Source organism: Chaetodon trifascialis, chromosome 7 (assembly GCF_039877785.1).
Source record: "Chaetodon trifascialis isolate fChaTrf1 chromosome 7, fChaTrf1.hap1, whole genome shotgun sequence".
NCBI lineage: Eukaryota > Metazoa > Chordata > Actinopteri > Chaetodontiformes > Chaetodontidae > Chaetodon > Chaetodon trifascialis.
In genome coordinates, this window is record NC_092062.1 from 5909729 (window position 1) to 5927392 (window position 17664).

A 17664-nucleotide genomic window follows, 5' to 3' on the forward strand; every position below is an offset into this window, starting at 1 on the left:
GGCAGCAGATGGCCAGGAGATCTTGAGAGTTGGCATCCTGTAGATGCATATGTGCGTTTGTGTGTTGTGATTCACTTAAATAGGTCAGACAAGCAGTAGACAGCCTGTTTCTGGCTGTACTAATCTATTTATCCTGTCGGTATTACGGCACGTGGACAGATTTTACTATACTATACATTTACAGTCATCCGTCTGACATGTGTCACTTGTCAGTGCGCCCTGTTGCAGAACTGTATGCAAACAGCTGATGGATGATGGATGTGGGTGGCTCTGAAGGTCGTCTGTGACACGGGGCACAGTAGTGTCAGTGGTAACTGCAGGATTTGCTGTCATGTGTGTCATTATTAAAATGATTATCAATGAATAAATCTGCACACATATATGATCAGTGACTGACAACAACATCTTAACTGTGGGTGATTGTTGTTATACATATTCAAGGCACATACTCCACGCTAGTATTTCTTATGAAACACAATTTTTAGCTGGTTATTTCTGATATACAGTATTTTTAGCTTTAAATTGTTTGCTGCCTTTCACAACTATATCAGCAAATCAGAAAATAAGTACCAAGCTGGTGAAAACCTCTACAAAGTTAGAATCCTTAAAGCTCCACTATGATTTTTTTAAGGAATCATTAGTTGAGGCTAATACTGCCATATTAGCTATTAGTGTGCTGTACTGCACAAACTGACAAGTGATTGCTGAAAATGTGGTGCAAAAACACCACAACAAATGGGGCTGAAAAGAGATGGTAAAAAAATCATTCATTCACTCTTTGTGTGTTTTCCCTGTCTCCCAGGCTTCAAGTGCCCTGTCTGCTCCAAGTTTGTGTCTTCAGAGGAGATGGACCTTCACCTGGTCTTGTGCTTAACCAAACCCAGAGTGACATATAACGGTAGGACAGACCGTTACTTCTTCACTTACTTTACAGATATTATATGAAGAAGGCAAGGGCATGCACTGTGTAGCTGCAGAACAAACAGTCAGCACATAAAACTAGAATATAAATCAGTATACTTAAGTTAGAGTTAACTGAGGGTTCTGTATCCTAAACCAAAAAATCAGTATAATTACACACAATATATGACTGTATTGTGTGGGTGAGCAGAACAACAACAGTACTGTTACACTGAACAAAGAAAAACAGAAGAATCTGTAAATTTATGCATGATATTTATGCAAGACATTATGTGCTAATAATGTCACCCTCCAACAGCCTTATAATTATCCTAGAGATGATAATCACTGTTGCATTCAAAAAATGGCTAACTTTCTCATGAAACGAGACGGTCACAGTTTTCTGGTTATGTAACTTGATCCTCTGTTTGCAGTCTGCTTCCCTGTGAAATCTTGTGTAATCTTTCTGAAATATTTCCAAAACTGTAGACTAACACTGTGGTTGCCTGAGGGCAGCTTCTTATTTTATTTATCAATGATCTGTTATACTGTTATGTATTTAAGGACACCACAACCATGGTTAATGTGACAAGGGGAAAATTTCATCACTCTGCTAAGTGTTCTTTTATTTGTTTGTTTATGTTTTTATTGTTCTCTCTGCTAAACCCCTCTACCCTTTCCTCCTGAGACCCAACTTACAAATATGGGCTGATGTCACAGATTTGTAAGGGTTATTCAAAAAAATCCCCACACTGAAGTTAAAGCCAGTATGATACAATCAGGTTTTATGGCGCATTTTATAGACTGCTATGTCAGATGTCCCAGACATGCAGAATGAATTCTCCAGTCAGACATGTGAGATGATAAAAATATATGGCCCCTTGGTCTGCCTCTGCTTTTTATAACACATCTGAACCCGACACGTGATATTTGAGAGTTCAGTCAATATTTATTTTTCAGTTTAAAAGCATAACCCAAAAATGTTTTGATGGTTAGCAAGGTATCCCAAAATCCAGTCACTTTTTAGTCACATTTAGGAAGCTATGTTAGCTCAATCTTAGAACCGAGTAGCAATTGTATGATGACAGTTTAACCTTTGGGAACAAAGTCCGATGTTTTGGGATGTCTGATGGAGCCAGCAGATATCTGGGTAACAAATAACACATATCCAGGTCAAGACCTCCTCTTCAGTCCGATAAGCAAAGTGAGATGCGATGGCAACATTTCAAGTAATCTCTATAAACAGATATCTGCATATGAATGCAGATAAATTGTAAGTAATAAACAAATTGCAAAGGTGCTGTTAGGCTGGGCTTAGGTTGTGCTTACCTAGCTTGTAAAAACAAAAAAATAGTTATTGCTGTCACTAAAAAACAACTATATTACTGTAAATCTTCAAATAGTGGCCAGGGCCTTTATTTACCTCAACTGGCATTTGTACATCAAAACAAAACAGTTTGCTGAAATATTAAATTATAATCTCAAAGAGTGCCAGCTTCACATTAAAGGCATTTAACTGGTGAAACAACAAGTTGACTTTTATTATGAAGTAGTCACAGGTAAGCTTTACTTATACTTACTGCATTCTCTCATCAAAAATGTGTCGAACAGTCAAGACACAGTCATTTTCAGCATTTTGTGACAGTAGATCAGTTTGAAATATTGCAGGGAGTAATGGAACAAGAAGCGAGCTGTTAAGAGCTGCAGGTGACAACCTGCAAGCCAACTTCTCAGCAAGCTAACAAACTTTTAGTTTTACTGTGTCCTGCTGTTCGCTGACTCATGCAGTTTGCAGCATAAAATCAGGTCACAGTTGCTCACAGAATTGTGGAAAAGTGACAATTATTGCCCGACTCCATTATTAAAATGACAGTTCTTTGTTTTGTTACCCCCAGACTTATGTGACCTGACTCACATTAACCGTCAGCACCGATAACTACAGGGGTTTACCAAATCATCCATCTTCAAGATTGCCACTTTAACACACATCCACGCACAGTGACTGAAATTAAACGATAACGCTTAAAATGAGTAATCCAGAACAACCAAGTTTTGAATATAGCATGATTATGTTGTTGAATTTATTAAATTAAAGAGAAATGTACATCATGTCTAGTTGGCATTCACATTATATGACAGGCACCAGGAGTTTATCCACCCTTGTAGCTTGAGACCTGACTTTTATTTGAGACAATATGGAAATTCATATTATTCTGAAGTTTTGGTTTACCTTGATAGACAGAAAGGGGACATGGATCGATCACAGGGATGGAAGGGAACAGGAGACCTCAGGGAGGGACACATGAGGAGAAAGAAGAGATTAGGCAAGGACGGGGCAGTTTACAGGCGAGGGGAGCAGGAGAAGAGGGGGGGAAGGAGAGAGAGAAAGATGAGACAGGCTTCCAAAAAACTTCCAAACACAGGAAGTCTGGATGGGACCCAAATTTTCTGCATTCAGCATTTCAAATAGTTCCGGTGTTGTGCTGCCGGCTGTCTTCCCAGTTGGAAAAACCACTGAGCCAACCAGGCCTTTGTAGGTGGGATTACAAACAGGGAAATCAGCAGCCAGAGCCAGAAAAATGACACCAAAATGGAGACAAATGTGGGTCAAGACAGTTGTACAGATTGTCGTAAGTTGGCTTACTGAAACTCAGAAATTTTTAGATTTCTTTGATATGAAAAACATTATGTCAACTGCTCCAAACTACCAGTGCCACAGCTTCCCTGTGAAAAATAAACCGTTTCAAAATAAGCAGAAAACTGCCAACATGAATCTAATTTCAGACTGAATAATTAAAGTGGCAGTTCACTCTGATACACTGGCTAATATTTGGCATCCCTGTGCTGAAGAATTCCATGTGTTCCTTCATAGTTTGCATGTCTTCAGTATTAATTTGCAATTTAGAAGAAAAAATAAATAATGCAAAACTATTGAATGAGAAGGTGTATCCAAACATTTCACTGATACTATATATCTATAATTAACTAATAACTGAAGATAATATTGTCCTTGCAGGCATATTGGTTGAGCTGTATCTGTAATTTCCGTGAACACACCAGAGTCATCAGAGATGTGTTCAGCTTCACAGTTTGATTTGCTGAAGTCTCTTTCACTCTATAATTTGGGTTTTAAAGGGGAACTCCATTGATTTTACATATCAGTCTGTTTACAGGAGGGTACCACTGTGAAAGTGAAACAAAGTGTGTGACCAAAGCTGCCCATGTTTCATGTCGGTGAAAAGCAAGCACATCACAAGGCTAATCACTGGCTCTGGCTTGAATCTGATGAGACGTATGGGGATTCTGTCTGTGTTAAGATCATTTGTTTGAAATCACCTTGTCCTATGTTTCCTTCTCAGCATGGGTGACTATATAACTCTGTGTAGAAACATCACGTCTGCTTGAGAAAATGTTTTGAATGTGTCAGTGAACAAGTTATTTCTCTTGACAATATGACCTATTGCTCTGAACAGAAATACACAACTGATACATACACACTTTCCTCTACATTTCCTTCGCAGCTGAACATTTTGGGGGGCCAGTTGAGTTCCTCTTTGAGTAAGCTGACTTCCTGTTCAGCAGTCACAGATTCCTTTCTTCCTGTCTACTGGTCATATGATGATCATGGTCTGATTGGTTCCATGCAGTAGGGAGAGCACCAGTCAGCAAAGGATTAAAGTCAGTGAAAACACTGATATTGTCTTTGAGACACAGCACTTCCTCAAAGATGCAAGTTACTTCTTAGATTGTGTGATAGATTAGAAATCTGGGGACTGTTCACAAACCTGCTTGTTTTAAGAGTTGGTGTGTGTCTGTGTTTATGTTGCTTTCAGTCCAGGTTTTTAGTGAACCCTCATGCTCTTTGCTGCCATTCAAGAATACCATAGAACTTTTTCCATCACATTGTGTCCTGGAAAAGTCTTGCCCCACTACCTCAACAAGTCACCATGAAACATGGGTCAGACATTCTTGGTCCCCAGTGGAAGAGCTTTATGTACTTGGATATAGCTTGTGAAAAACATAGTCTGCCAAATTTAAGGAAGCCGGAGTGCCTGGAGAGAACCCACGCATGCACGGGAAGAACATGCAAACTTCACACAGAAAGGCCCTGCCCGACCCAGGGATCGAACCGGCAACCTTCTTGCTGTGAGGCACGCGCACTACCTGCTGCTCCACTGTGCCACCGAGTGCTGAGAATACATTTTTTTATTTAAGTAAGGTTTTGAATGCAGGACTTTTAGTTTTCACAGTGTGGTGTTATTACCTTTACTCTTGGGATCTGAATGCTTCTTCAACTGACCATAGTCCATTTTTTTTTTTTTATCATCAATTGATGCTCAGCTGTCTGAGATTCCTCAGGCCTGATACCTCTGAGGAAGATTAGCTTAGCTTTGACAATTAAAAATGGCTGTTGAACCAACAACAGGACAACACACATTAACAGTTTACTGGGCCGTCTTGCTCAGTGCTTCAGTGATGATGAGATGGGAACTGTCACCAACCTCTCAATTCTCTAGAAAGTTTGGCGTGTCCAGATAGCATTTCTGTTAACGTAGCTGGCTCAGCCATGGGGGGTGCCACAAGCCAAACCCAAAATTGCTTCTCTGTCAAACTGGCTTCCATCAGTCTTGGAAGCTGTGTTCGGTCATAAATTCACGTTCCTGTTCAGTCTAACCACCAGATGTGCTTGGCCTGTCAAACTGGCCTGGGGTCGTGCATTTAGACATAATCTAATGCATTATGATTGGCTGTACGTCCAACAGTGCACAGGTACTGCATGTAATGGTACAGACGCACTGGATCCAATGACTAACATTGACATTTTCAATGGAAAATGGATCTCCTGCTCTCCCTGGAAAATGAATAGGACTGGACATCCATCAACGGATCCATTATGTCTCTATCTTAACACTGATCGGTTGTACATCGGAAAGTGTAGGCAGAGTAATGACAACAAAATTTATTTGTGCATGTACACCACATGGTAAGAACAAGAGGATGTTTTTTGCTATTGTTTTCTTGTCGTTTTCGTGCCTCAAGGTAGGAAGAAGATATATCTTCACAGTTGTTTTCTCATTTAGTTTTTCTTGTTGTTTACAAAATTAAAGCTTACAAATGACAGTGCTTTACCAGGTTTTACCACCATATTTGATAGATAGAGAGATCTTTATGATTAAGATAAGATAAAACGTTATTGATCCCCCTACAGATTATGAAAATGTAAATACTTAGTGTGTTAGCTAGCATTAACTATCTAAGTAAACTAATTTACCAAAAATGAGTATTGTCCTTTACAAAATCAATTGCTGAACAATTTGAAATTGATGTTGCAGAGCTTAAATTAACTAGATTTCAAAAACATGTGAAATGTCTGGTTGGTTCTTGGGGGGAAATGGATGTGATGAATATCCCACACAAACACTTATGTGACTCTGGCTTATTTCCCTGCATTTTCATCTCAAACAATGGCTAATGTGTGGTCTTGATGCTGACCCCATATAACACAACCCATCACTGAATTAGAATCACGAAATAGGGCCAAAAAAAGACAATTTCAAAATACTGTAGCTCAGGCTTCCTCCTGAGCCCATTTGGCATGAAAGCATCAGTGGCTGACAGAAATCTAGTTGCACTACAAAGATTTTACTTGCTAAGCTAACCGTAGCAGAATTTGTTGTTTTGGTTTTTGATATGATTTTTTTTTTTCAATAGACATGTTTCTGGAATTTCTTTTTTATGACTTTTTTGCGACTTTTTGTCGCTTGGAACATCCAAGACCCAAATCACTTCCTTCCTCGTGTTACCTGATAGCCTGTTCCTATTTTGAGAAGGGGGAGGTTAAAGGTGTCACTTCTCTGGGCAAACATCATTTACATGAGAGCCGTTTATTTGTCTGCATGCATACATATATGCTGCTTGAACAGATTGAAAGGTGACTTTGCTTCCTGTGGTGAATGGTTTCATATCACAAGGAAGTGAACTTTGAAAGACTCAACTGGGTCAAAAATGTTCAATAAATGTAGGCCCTGTTTGGCCCTTGGTTATGATTTTCTAATACAGCCCCCTTAGTGTTTGAGTTTGACACCCTTGGCATGACATGTGAATAACATCAAAATAAGAGAAAAATTGAAAGATCACACGCTTATTTCTTATCATCAAATTTATTAGACTCAATTACATCGCCGATATGTTTCAGCTGTTGTTGAAAAGCTTCTGAAAGTAATGATTTTTACCCCATTATTCTGAGTCAAATCAGACTCGACATTTCATCCTCTGAAAAATAAAAACTAGAAAGTCACTGGACCCTTGGCCTCTGTACAAGAGGGCCATGTGTGTATTTGTCCCTGAAATAATTCCTACCCCATGGAGAGTTTATTGAATCAGATACTGTATTGTATATTTAATGTCACATTCAAGGCAGGAAGGGAAAATTGGTTCAGGAGAGACTCTTAATTAGTATATTATATTCATAGACAGTTGGTGTGAGATATGAATGCTCTAGACACAACTGCTCAACTGCTGTCAAGAGGGCAAACTACCAATTTGTCATGATTTTGTAGCATGTTTTGTGGCACTCTGACTCTGGCAATGACTCCGGCCATGACTCGTCTGTAGCCCTCAGCAAAATGAAGGAGTACAAGCCACATGATACTATACCTCCCTCCCTATACCTGAATTCAGAGGCTTCATTCACAATCCACTGAATAAAGATAATCTGTTAAACTACATGGGAGAAGCATGGGCAGCTCAGAACAAGTCACTTCCTGCAGGATGCACACTTATTCTTGGTGGAATCTTTTGTGATCCTGGTCGCACTGTCCTGTTGTCAGCGTTTTGTCAGGTTGAGCCTCCAGAACTTTCCTGTGAGAAACATGAGGAGGCAGATACCAGGATGTTTGCTCACATTGCATACTCAGTACAAACTCTGCACTGCAAACGGGCTGTAGTGGTTGCGACTAACACAGATGTGATCATGATGTGCATGTACTACATCACACACATGGATGGGCTGCAGGAGCTGTGGGTGAAGACGATGGATATCTTCCTACCTGTTCATGCCATCACAGAAGCTCTGGCGGGGAAGTGACACCGTGAGCTATCTGTACAGAAGAGGAAAAAGGCGGGCCTACACAACTGCTATTAAACACTTGACAGACCTTCTGCCGTTGTGCAGGTATGGTGACCCTGAGGAAAGCCTGGATGTTCAGGAAGAGGTTATAACATGGTGTCACTCTATGACAGGTGTGACTTTGGTGGCACTCTAGATGCACTGCGAGCCCATCTCTTTGTGAGCATCAAAGGAGACATCCTTGCCTTCCACCAACTGAAGATGGCTTCCTATTACACCTTCGCCGAGCCCTGCATCAGTTGGCTGTGTGTAATCGGGCACACATGGGTCAGCCAGCCTACCCAGCTGCCACTGATTTTGGGAGACAACTTGTTAATGGCAAATTGGTGGCAGCCATGATGCTGAAAGAGACCAAACCTTCTGAAGTCAAACACAGCAAATACTGCCGCTGCAAGAAAAGCATCTCTGCCCAAGGATAGTCCTGTGCAAGAGCCAATGTGAAGTGTAGCATTGCATGTCTCTGCACCGGGGACCTCAACAGATGTTCAAGGATTGAACTTGCGCTTGAAGACAGGGACACATAAGTAGGCCACACGCGGTGTGTGTGTGTGTGTGTGTGTGTGTGTGTGTGTGTGTGTGTGTGTGTGTGTGTGTGTGTGTGTGTGTGTGTGTGTGTGTGTGTTAGTGTTGGGGGGGGGGGCATTGTGTGATTGGGAGAACAGGGTTATGTTGAAATTAAAAAGATGCCTAGGCCATGATGTTTAATACTGTGGACATTAACAACCATGTTAAATATCCAGTATGTCTTTTGGAATTTTGAGAGTAGCCTAAAATTCTACTGAAATTCTGAGCCTGTTGATCGCCAGCTAGTAGTAAAATCAACACAGATCCAATGATTTTGGTTGGATTTTAATATTTTTTTCTGTGGAATGAGTGTACTGTTTGGTGAAAAGAATTGCCTATTGAGTGATGTCGTAACTTGCAAATAGTTGATTGCCAATGAGGTAAAGATGAAGATATTGTAAAAAAAAAAAAAAGGTGAGAAAACACTGATTTTTTTTTTTTTTTTTGCATTAAACTGATGCAAAATCATGTAGAGATGTTATTTAAGAGCTATTTTTTCAGTGGATGTTGTCAGCACATGTCTTCTGTGTATCTGGAATACATTTATTGACAGCCTACCCAACCCACTGAGAATTTTAGGAAGAAAATAATTTTTCACATTTTTCCGATAAAAAATAAAGGGTGCATAAACTAAAATGGCCACAATATTTTTTTCGTGATATTTCCGGCAGAGCAGACCTTCCAATTATTGTTCCTTAGGGTCAAAGTTAACAGAAAAAACACAAATAAAAAGTATGACAGACCATGTCAGGTACAACCCATTTTTGACACCTTGGGTCCCCGACTATCAACACCGTCGGTCATTCCATCTTATTGGACAGAATAAAGCAGTGGGTTGTCATACATGGAGCTGCTGTCAGATGGTTTTCCTCATATCTTACAAAGAGAACTTCAGGGTGATTAACGATTCTGTCTCATCATTGTCTCATTTGTCGTGTGGGGTTCCTCAAAGTTCAATCCTTGGTGCCTTCATGTTCAGAATCCCCCCTCCCCCAATTTACTTGCTTTTCATGCTCTGTGCTAATGCATTTGTTTTTATTCTAAAATGTGAAGCACTTTGTAACTGCTGTTTGAAAAGCCCTGTACAAATAAAGTTTTCTTACCTCTCACTTCCCTGTAGTCAAACTGTCTTTATAACATTTAATGGCATCTTAATGACAGGTCCAAGTTATACCACTGTAGTTGTGGTCAAGCAAATTATTCATGACACTGTTACAAAAGCATTTGACAGTGCATTAGAACCTAATGACATTTTAATGATTATTCCAAATTGTACCACTGTACTTGAGGTCAAGAAAAATATTCATGGTACAATTTTAATGGTCTCATAGAAGCCAATGTCAAAGCCAACCACATAATTATATGTGGTTGGCTTTATTACACATTTAACTAAGTACTTTCCTTAAGTTTGATAATTAAGCCTGCTTTGGCATGTTTATGACAGGTCATGTTGTCTTGGCCATTGTCAAGTTGCCATAACAAAGACATTGACAGGTTATGTTGTCTTTTTTAATGTCAAGTTGTCACAATAAAGACATCTCAATGTCAGCTTTACATTAAAAATGACACAATTGACCAGCTGACACTTAATGACAACAGCCACAAACATGCACACAGATAGACTTGAACAATTCTTATATAACCCTGCTCAGCTGCATTTGTCCTCCTTCATGTCCATGGCCTGTGTCATGTCAAGGTTATGGCAGTGTCATGTCAGTCTTATGCACACACTGTCAAATAAAGTGTTACCATGTTTTCTCACATCGTGAAGTGAGATTACACCTGCTCTGTGGTGTTTGTGGTCATTCTGGTAAGAGGATCAGCCGCTCAGGCCTTTCTGCTATCTGCCTGCATGCTTAACACACACGTACACACACACGTACACACACACACACACACACACACACACACACACACACACACACACACACACACACTCAAGGACACTTATGACCCTGAAGATCTGTAATCAGCATGCTGTTCTTTCTCACAGTTATTTGCTTTTAGTTTCCAAGGACAGCCCCCCAACACACACATACACACACACACACACACACACACAGTCACCAGCATGCGCAATATATCAGTTGTCTAATCAAAACAGCGCATGGAGTAATGCTTTCTCTTGATAAATGTAATCTTATATGTTGGTCAAGTATAAACTGCAGCATTGCTCATACTGACATAATTTGCTGACAATTGACACAGCTAATCTCAGTGATATGCTGGAAACCAGCACAGCAGAAACAGGAAATGATATAGGTGAAAAGTCCCCAGACCTCACGTCAATACGACTTGTGGTTTGGCCTTGAAATACTGTGTATTTTCCTGCGCGTGCTCACACACACACACACACACACACACACACACACACACACACACACACACACACACACACACACACACACGAACCTCTGGTCCCTAAATATATCCAGCACTGGTTCATGACACAGACGCACACAAACAGCAGCTGTCGTGTGTGCATAACATCACAGCTCCCCCTGTCTGTGTGTGTTTCCATAGACCGGCATTAAAGAGCCTGAGATTTTTCCTGACCTCCATTTCGGATTTCTAACCTGCTGTGAAACAGACTGATGACACTGCCCGAGCCATGTTGTTCTTTCTAGTAAAGCCTAGACAAAGAAACAACAGCTCAGAGATCAGTCTGCTGCAGTAAAAGCTGCTCTTTAAAGCAGCTCCTCCTCCATGATCCCTAGTCTTTCATGCTGGGGTCATTACAGAGGTCAAAGGTGACTTTTTTTTAAACTGCTCCTGTCTGGGTTTTTATCTGGGTTGCCAAAATGGTTTGAGAAAGGAAGCAATATTAATATTTTTGGTTGAATACACAGATACATGATATTCTGTGAGAGTAATTAGTGGTACATTTGAGCATTGTAACACAAAGCAGCTCCAACATCTTAAAAAGCCTCAACAACGTCATCAGACAGTAAAACTCCTCAGTAAAATCTAGAGTAATAACATTCTAGAAGGTTTCGCAGCTCTGGATCGATCGACAAGTTGCAGATTCAGTTTTGTTTTCTGTCAGAGTGAGACAGAAAGATTCATTTTAGTCATTTTAGATTTTCATTTTTTTAAGTATGTGAATAGCCTAGCTTAGTACGAAGGCTGAATACTGCTGTTTCTGCCCCCCTTCCAGCCTTTATGCTAAGCTCAGCTAACCACATCCTGACTGCCGGGCGTTGGAACATTTACTACAGGGCCACAAGGAAAAAAAAAAAAAAAAATTATGTAACTTAGCTCTGCACTTGTCCTCATCATTCTCTGACACATCCAGGATTTTTGCAAAGATTGTGAACTGGAAGAAGTGTTTTTGGGCCAGTGTGCATCATGTGATCCTGCAGTACTGACTGCATGTGAACAACAGACACACCACACCTTCTGTCTCACTGCGTCTTCCGTTGTGTGTATTAATCAAACATTTTTCACAAAGCAAATATCAGCACCATACATTTGTTCTTTGTCTGCCTCTGAACATGTGAATGAAATACTGACCGGCACTGTCAGTACGTTTAAGATGTTTTCCCTTCAGCTGAGCTGGATGCCATGTGCTGCAGCCCATAATAACTGGCTTTTCCAGGCATATGTGGGTTAATCCACTGTTACATAAGGCCAGTTCTAATGACACTGTGCGTTTTGCTGCAGGTGATTGGTTTAATGGTGCGCACACTGACTTCCACTTTAGACGCAGACCAGTTCTATGCATCACAGGAAAAAATGAATCCTGCTGAGTGTGTATACATACATACACACTGTTAACACACAGACTGTGTATTTTAGATTTTAAAGGGAGCGAACAAGTTGATGCTCCCTTTAGGAACCTTTTGGAAATACCAGAATTACAACTTGAGCATGCATAAACAATATAAATAAGAAGGTGGTGCTGGAGAAATACAGTGTTTTCTTTTATCTTCAGTTACAACAGTGCACTTGCACCTTGTCCTTCAATGTGTAAACTTTATGTATACTATTCTAAGGAAGCAGTAGTGACATATGCACATTACTTTTTGTCATTTATACATACATTTATACATGACGAAATTAATTGTGGCAATAATCATCAAACTATGCTTAAAATAGCACTGAAACATACATAATAAGAGAGAGGACACATCTTGTTTTAACAAACATCCTTTTTAGAGCAGTTAGTGATTTATCGTTCGCCAGGCGTAGGATAGGACGAGAGGGACCGCACCGCATAGTGCTAATGTTATAACATTACATCCCACCAGATGAAGCAAGTTTGCTATTTAGCGACATTGCTAACATTACCTGGCTAACCATAGCTAAATTAACTCAACATCTAACTTAACCAACATTTAATACTATGTTAACGTTGAGTATCTGAAAGTAACATTCGGTCATTTTACCTGGAGTTTGGTGAACAGCGCCGGATGGCAGTCACAGAGATAAGGCTGACAATTGGAGATACCCTCTTCCTGCAGGGTCTGCAGGTGGGCATTTCTTCTCCCTGTCTTTCATTAGTTTGGAATCCATGGTATTTCCACACATTCCAGTTAGCCTTTTATTGTGGGGGACATATTGGGAAAGACAGGCCTTCAGCCATGATGACAGGCTTATTTTGGAACGACTGAAAGGTTGTGAGCTCCCCCCTGTGGCAATTCAAAGTAATTCAGCAAATCAACATAGGCCTGCAAGTTAGCTAGCTAATGTGTATAGTACATAAACTGCACATTTAACACTATATACTTGCATGTATATACATACATACACTGATACAGGCAGAAATATTTTTGTTTTGTTATTAAATATGCACAACTCTCTGTAGTCCAAGGTACTATAACATATGGTATATATCGTGTATGGCTATTTAATATCTCACCCTTTATATCTTATTTTATATGTATTTATTTCATACAAAGAAGTGTCTGTCTCTTGGAGTTGTGAAATGCAAATTTCCCCCTAGATCAGCAAAGTTTTTACGTAACTTGCCAGAATGTATGTATCATCATATTCGTCAGTCTTTTGCAAAATCTGACTTTCATCTCAATATAAAACAAAGAAACAGTGTTTGTCTGGAATAATGAAGAATTGAGTTTTTGTTCACTGTATATTGAATATAAGATGGTTGAGTATGGGTGTTGGATGTGAGTATGTGGACCTCTCATGATGGGCCCAGGCCAAATTTTTAAGGGCTACCACCCCTTGAGCTACGGATCCATCTGTTCTATACACTGCATACCATATCTGGACAACTGGCCATGGAACTAGGAACTTTGCACATAACAACAAAATTTAGTGGGAAGATTGCAACAATAGCTGTATACGCTAACTGTTTTGACAACCTCCACCCTCACAGCAAATATTATATTTTAAGCTGAGGAAAAAAAAGGCCTGTTTGGCTGCAGCAGTTAGGAACCTTAGTCTTGTTAATACAAAGTATCCGTCCTGTATGGTATGTTTGCAAACTGACATGCTGACTAATGTCAAATAGAGTAGTTATAATGGCATACGTCCCTTGTTTGAAGTGTTTTATTATGGAGGGGCCTATAATCCTAATGCACGCCCATGCTGTGATGTGTCTGCTGTCTTACAGAGGACGTCCTGACCAAGGATGCAGGAGAATGTGCAATCTGCCTGGAGGAGCTGGTACAGGGAGACACCATCGCTCGCCTGCCCTGCCTCTGCATCTACCATAAAGGGTATGAGGCTCTTTTTAGGAAAATGCGGCATCATTTTATTTCTCTTCCTCCACATGAGAAAGACGTACATGAGTGCTTTTTCTCAGCATTAAAACGAAAATGTTTCAGTTTACATCAGGATGAATCTGGTAGAATGGGAGGAGAAAATCCACAGCCCTCATTCTGTGTGAAATATATTCAGAGTTTATCTGAAGATGAGGTTTTAGGTTTTTTTTAGTTAGACAAATGAAGTTGGTATTTTCCATATTTAGTGTTTTTAGTGCAAAATTCTCACAGACACACAGACTCTAACTTTGGATGTGGATGTCCACCTGATTTGACAGAGCTTTTTAGGTTACATTGATCAGCTATAAAAAATGTAGTTTCAAATATAAATGCTGTATTATGACCTCTCTTTGCCACTAGATGTCACCAGATCCAACAAAACAAACTGATGACTCGAGCATGTAGCACATTGTGTTCTGTGTTATTATCTATCAGTCTGTTTCACACTCTTCCTGTGTGTGTGTGTGTGTGTGTGTGTGTGTGTGTGTGTGTGTGTGTGTGTGTGTGTGTGTGTGTGTGTGTGTGTGTGTGTGTGTGTGTGTGTGTGTTTTCCAGTTGTATTGATGAGTGGTTTGAAGTGAACAGATCATGTCCAGAGCATCCATCAGATTAAAGCTTTTTTGCACAGGTAACGTGTTTCCAAACAGATCATTCAGATGCTGGATTGTTGTCTTCGTGGTCACTTGCCAATTGTTTTTTAATGTTTCCTGTTTCGGTTGTTTGGTGACAGGCACTCTGCAATGAGAGTTATCCTGAAAATGAAGTGTGGGTCCAGGGAGACTGCTGGATACTGTGACCACTGTGATCAGTTTAACCCCCCCCCCCCCCCCAACAATGTAGTACCACGGTGTGCCAAATCTCATTTAAGCAATCTTCAGGGATACAGACTGTGTTTGTGTTTATGTTTGAGTTGCACATCCACGCTCAATCTCGGACTGGAAAGACTGATCTCCACCTCACATGCTCTCCAGCCCTGACACTCAAAGCCACATAGGACGTTATGACGGGCAGGGCTCTTCTTCCTGAGTGGCCATTGGACAGCAGATGTCAGCTGATTGTACACCAGGACACTGGAGGAGGCGGACATGGGTCGGAGTGGAGGGGGGGTCAGGGCAAAGTGTGGATTAACCCTCCCCTTCTTACTCTGTCCTCCCTTCCTCCTTCAGCATCAGTGTCTACCAGTGCCTTGTTGTTGTGATGCCCAGCCACAGCAGGGCGGGACGGAGGAGTCCAGACTGTCAGCCGAGCCGTCTGGACCGACTGGACAGACCCGCAGGACCATCTCACCACAACTGCCATTCTACCAGTCCAGGAGAAACGAGCCAGAGACAGAAGAGCAGCAGAAATATCTGCCTGCTTGAGCAGCTCGGACATTTGCCGAACTGAAGCTACTGCAAAAATGGTGCCAATCAACTGTGAATATATACCACACACACACACACAATCATCTGTGCTTTTTAATCATATGCCATGGAGTAGAGGTCCTCAGGTACAAAACCTGTCCCCGGTCCCAAGAAGGACCCCTGACTGACCAGCCTGAGCCTACAGTAGAGCATTGTATTGCTGCCGCCATGACAAGTACTTGCTCAGTTTCTTGTTTTAACGACATTTTTGCAACATAACAACATACGGAAGGTTCTCGTTATAACAACTTCTAATGTTATAAGGAGAATTTTCCTTGTTTTAAAGAGATATGTTGATTTTTTTGTGTAATAACGAGAACATTTTGTGATTTAACAGAATAAAGTGACATGTTGTTATAACAAGAAAGGGTTGTTCTTAAAACTGAGTCGTTGGTGTGTAGGAATAACAAAAGACACATCGGGACATGAAAACTGCAACTCCATAAGAAGAAATTACCAGAAAATTAGAATTTTTTGTCCAACTGTGTTGTGTTACTTCTTGAAAAAATGAGCTGCTTTTGTTTCCACAACCTCTGTCCAAGGCATATTTGAATAGGCCATGTATGAATTATTGCATTTCATCATACTTCAGTTGCTACAAATGACAATGGTTCCCACTCAGAGTAAAAAAAATGTGTTTAAAGTTCATATCTGCTGTATCTTTCATCCTGTGTAGAGCAGACTGTTCAGCCGATCCTTCCCTCAGTGAGTATCACAGGTCAGCGGTGTCACGTCATAGAAATGGAACACACAGAGGAGATTACAAGGAAGCTGCGTGGCTTTGCACTGAACTGAATTAGGGCTAAAGATATAAATAAAAAAATAAAATGAAACCTTAAGATAGCTATAAACACAATCGTCTTTTACTGTAAATCCACATTTCTAAATTCATTTGTTTCTTTGTTTTTCCATATTCCCTAACTGAAATTTTCCTCGTGGTGGTTTTTTTTTTTTTTTTTTTTTTTTTTTTTTTTTTACCTCTAGTAGACTTGGATCCATTTTTTACAAACATGCACGTGACCTGATATAGAACCCTGCAGATAGGGGAAGGAAAGAAGAAGAGCACAAGCTAGCAAACATGAATGGAAACAATTCAGGTTCTGCAGATGTTTCACAAGAAACAAGAAGAAAGAAGAAATCTTATTTAACACATTTGATGAGTAACACTGAATGTAAACAAAAACTCCACAGAGCCTTTAATGTAATCCTGTGAGGATTTCTTGTAATCTGCTCTATGTTCTATTTCTGACTGTTTGATGTGTTCTGTGCCACCAGGAGACCCTCGAAAACTCTTTCTTTACTCTGAGTGCAAACCAGTCTACTGTTGTTAGAGCTGCACATTGATCCTTCAACTTTTGGTCCCCTAGTGACCATCTGTTCTACTGAAACTCTGTGGAGTCAGCGTCTAATGGGAGAAGTATCTGTGGTTGTCGTCATGTTGGAAGACATTAACTTGCATGACTGTTGACTGGTCGATGAGAATACAGCCAATTGGCCTCAGGTCCTGGCAGCTTCAGTCAAATCTTCAACCAAGTGCATTCCTTCATACAGACCGAGCACCAAGTAAAGCTGGCCCAGGCACAGGCACACTGGGATGACTGGACCTGCTCCTTGGGTTTTCATGGGGTCAGGTTTGCCTGAAGACCTCTACCGTGGAGGACCTAGAGTGTACAGACTTTTTCAAAACTAATTGATTTCAATGATCATCAACCAGAGAAAATGAACTAATGAGTGAAATCACAGTGTGGATCCCAAAGCTCCGATGGAACTTGTCACCCTTTTCCTCCACAGCCTCCTTTTTTCCATGACTCAGAACCCAGTGAACCACCGTGACGACTGTTTTTATACTGCAAAAACAAATACCAGGCTGCTTCACTTTCCTTCTTAATACCGACTTTGAAAGCAGTTTTATGTAATACGAGCTTCATGTGAAGGTTCTTAC

General features: G+C 40.5%; 1 protein-coding gene across 2 annotated transcripts in view; it reads left to right on the forward strand.

Annotated features, from left to right (window-relative positions):
- znrf2b (zinc and ring finger 2b) overlaps positions 1–16080 on the forward strand; it is a 33790-nt gene extending 17710 nt beyond the window's left edge. The window contains exons 2-5 of one of the 2 annotated variants that reach the window (XM_070966270.1): positions 803–898; positions 14169–14274; positions 14875–14947; positions 15050–16080. In XM_070966270.1, coding sequence (XP_070822371.1) covers positions 803–898; positions 14169–14274; positions 14875–14932 — 260 coding nt within the window. In that variant the 3' untranslated portion in view covers positions 14933–14947; positions 15050–16080. The remainder of the gene's footprint in view (positions 1–802; positions 899–14168; positions 14275–14874; positions 14948–15049) is intronic. The other variant, XM_070966271.1, reaches the window with a different exon arrangement.
- Positions 16081–17664: the final 1584 nt, after the last annotated feature.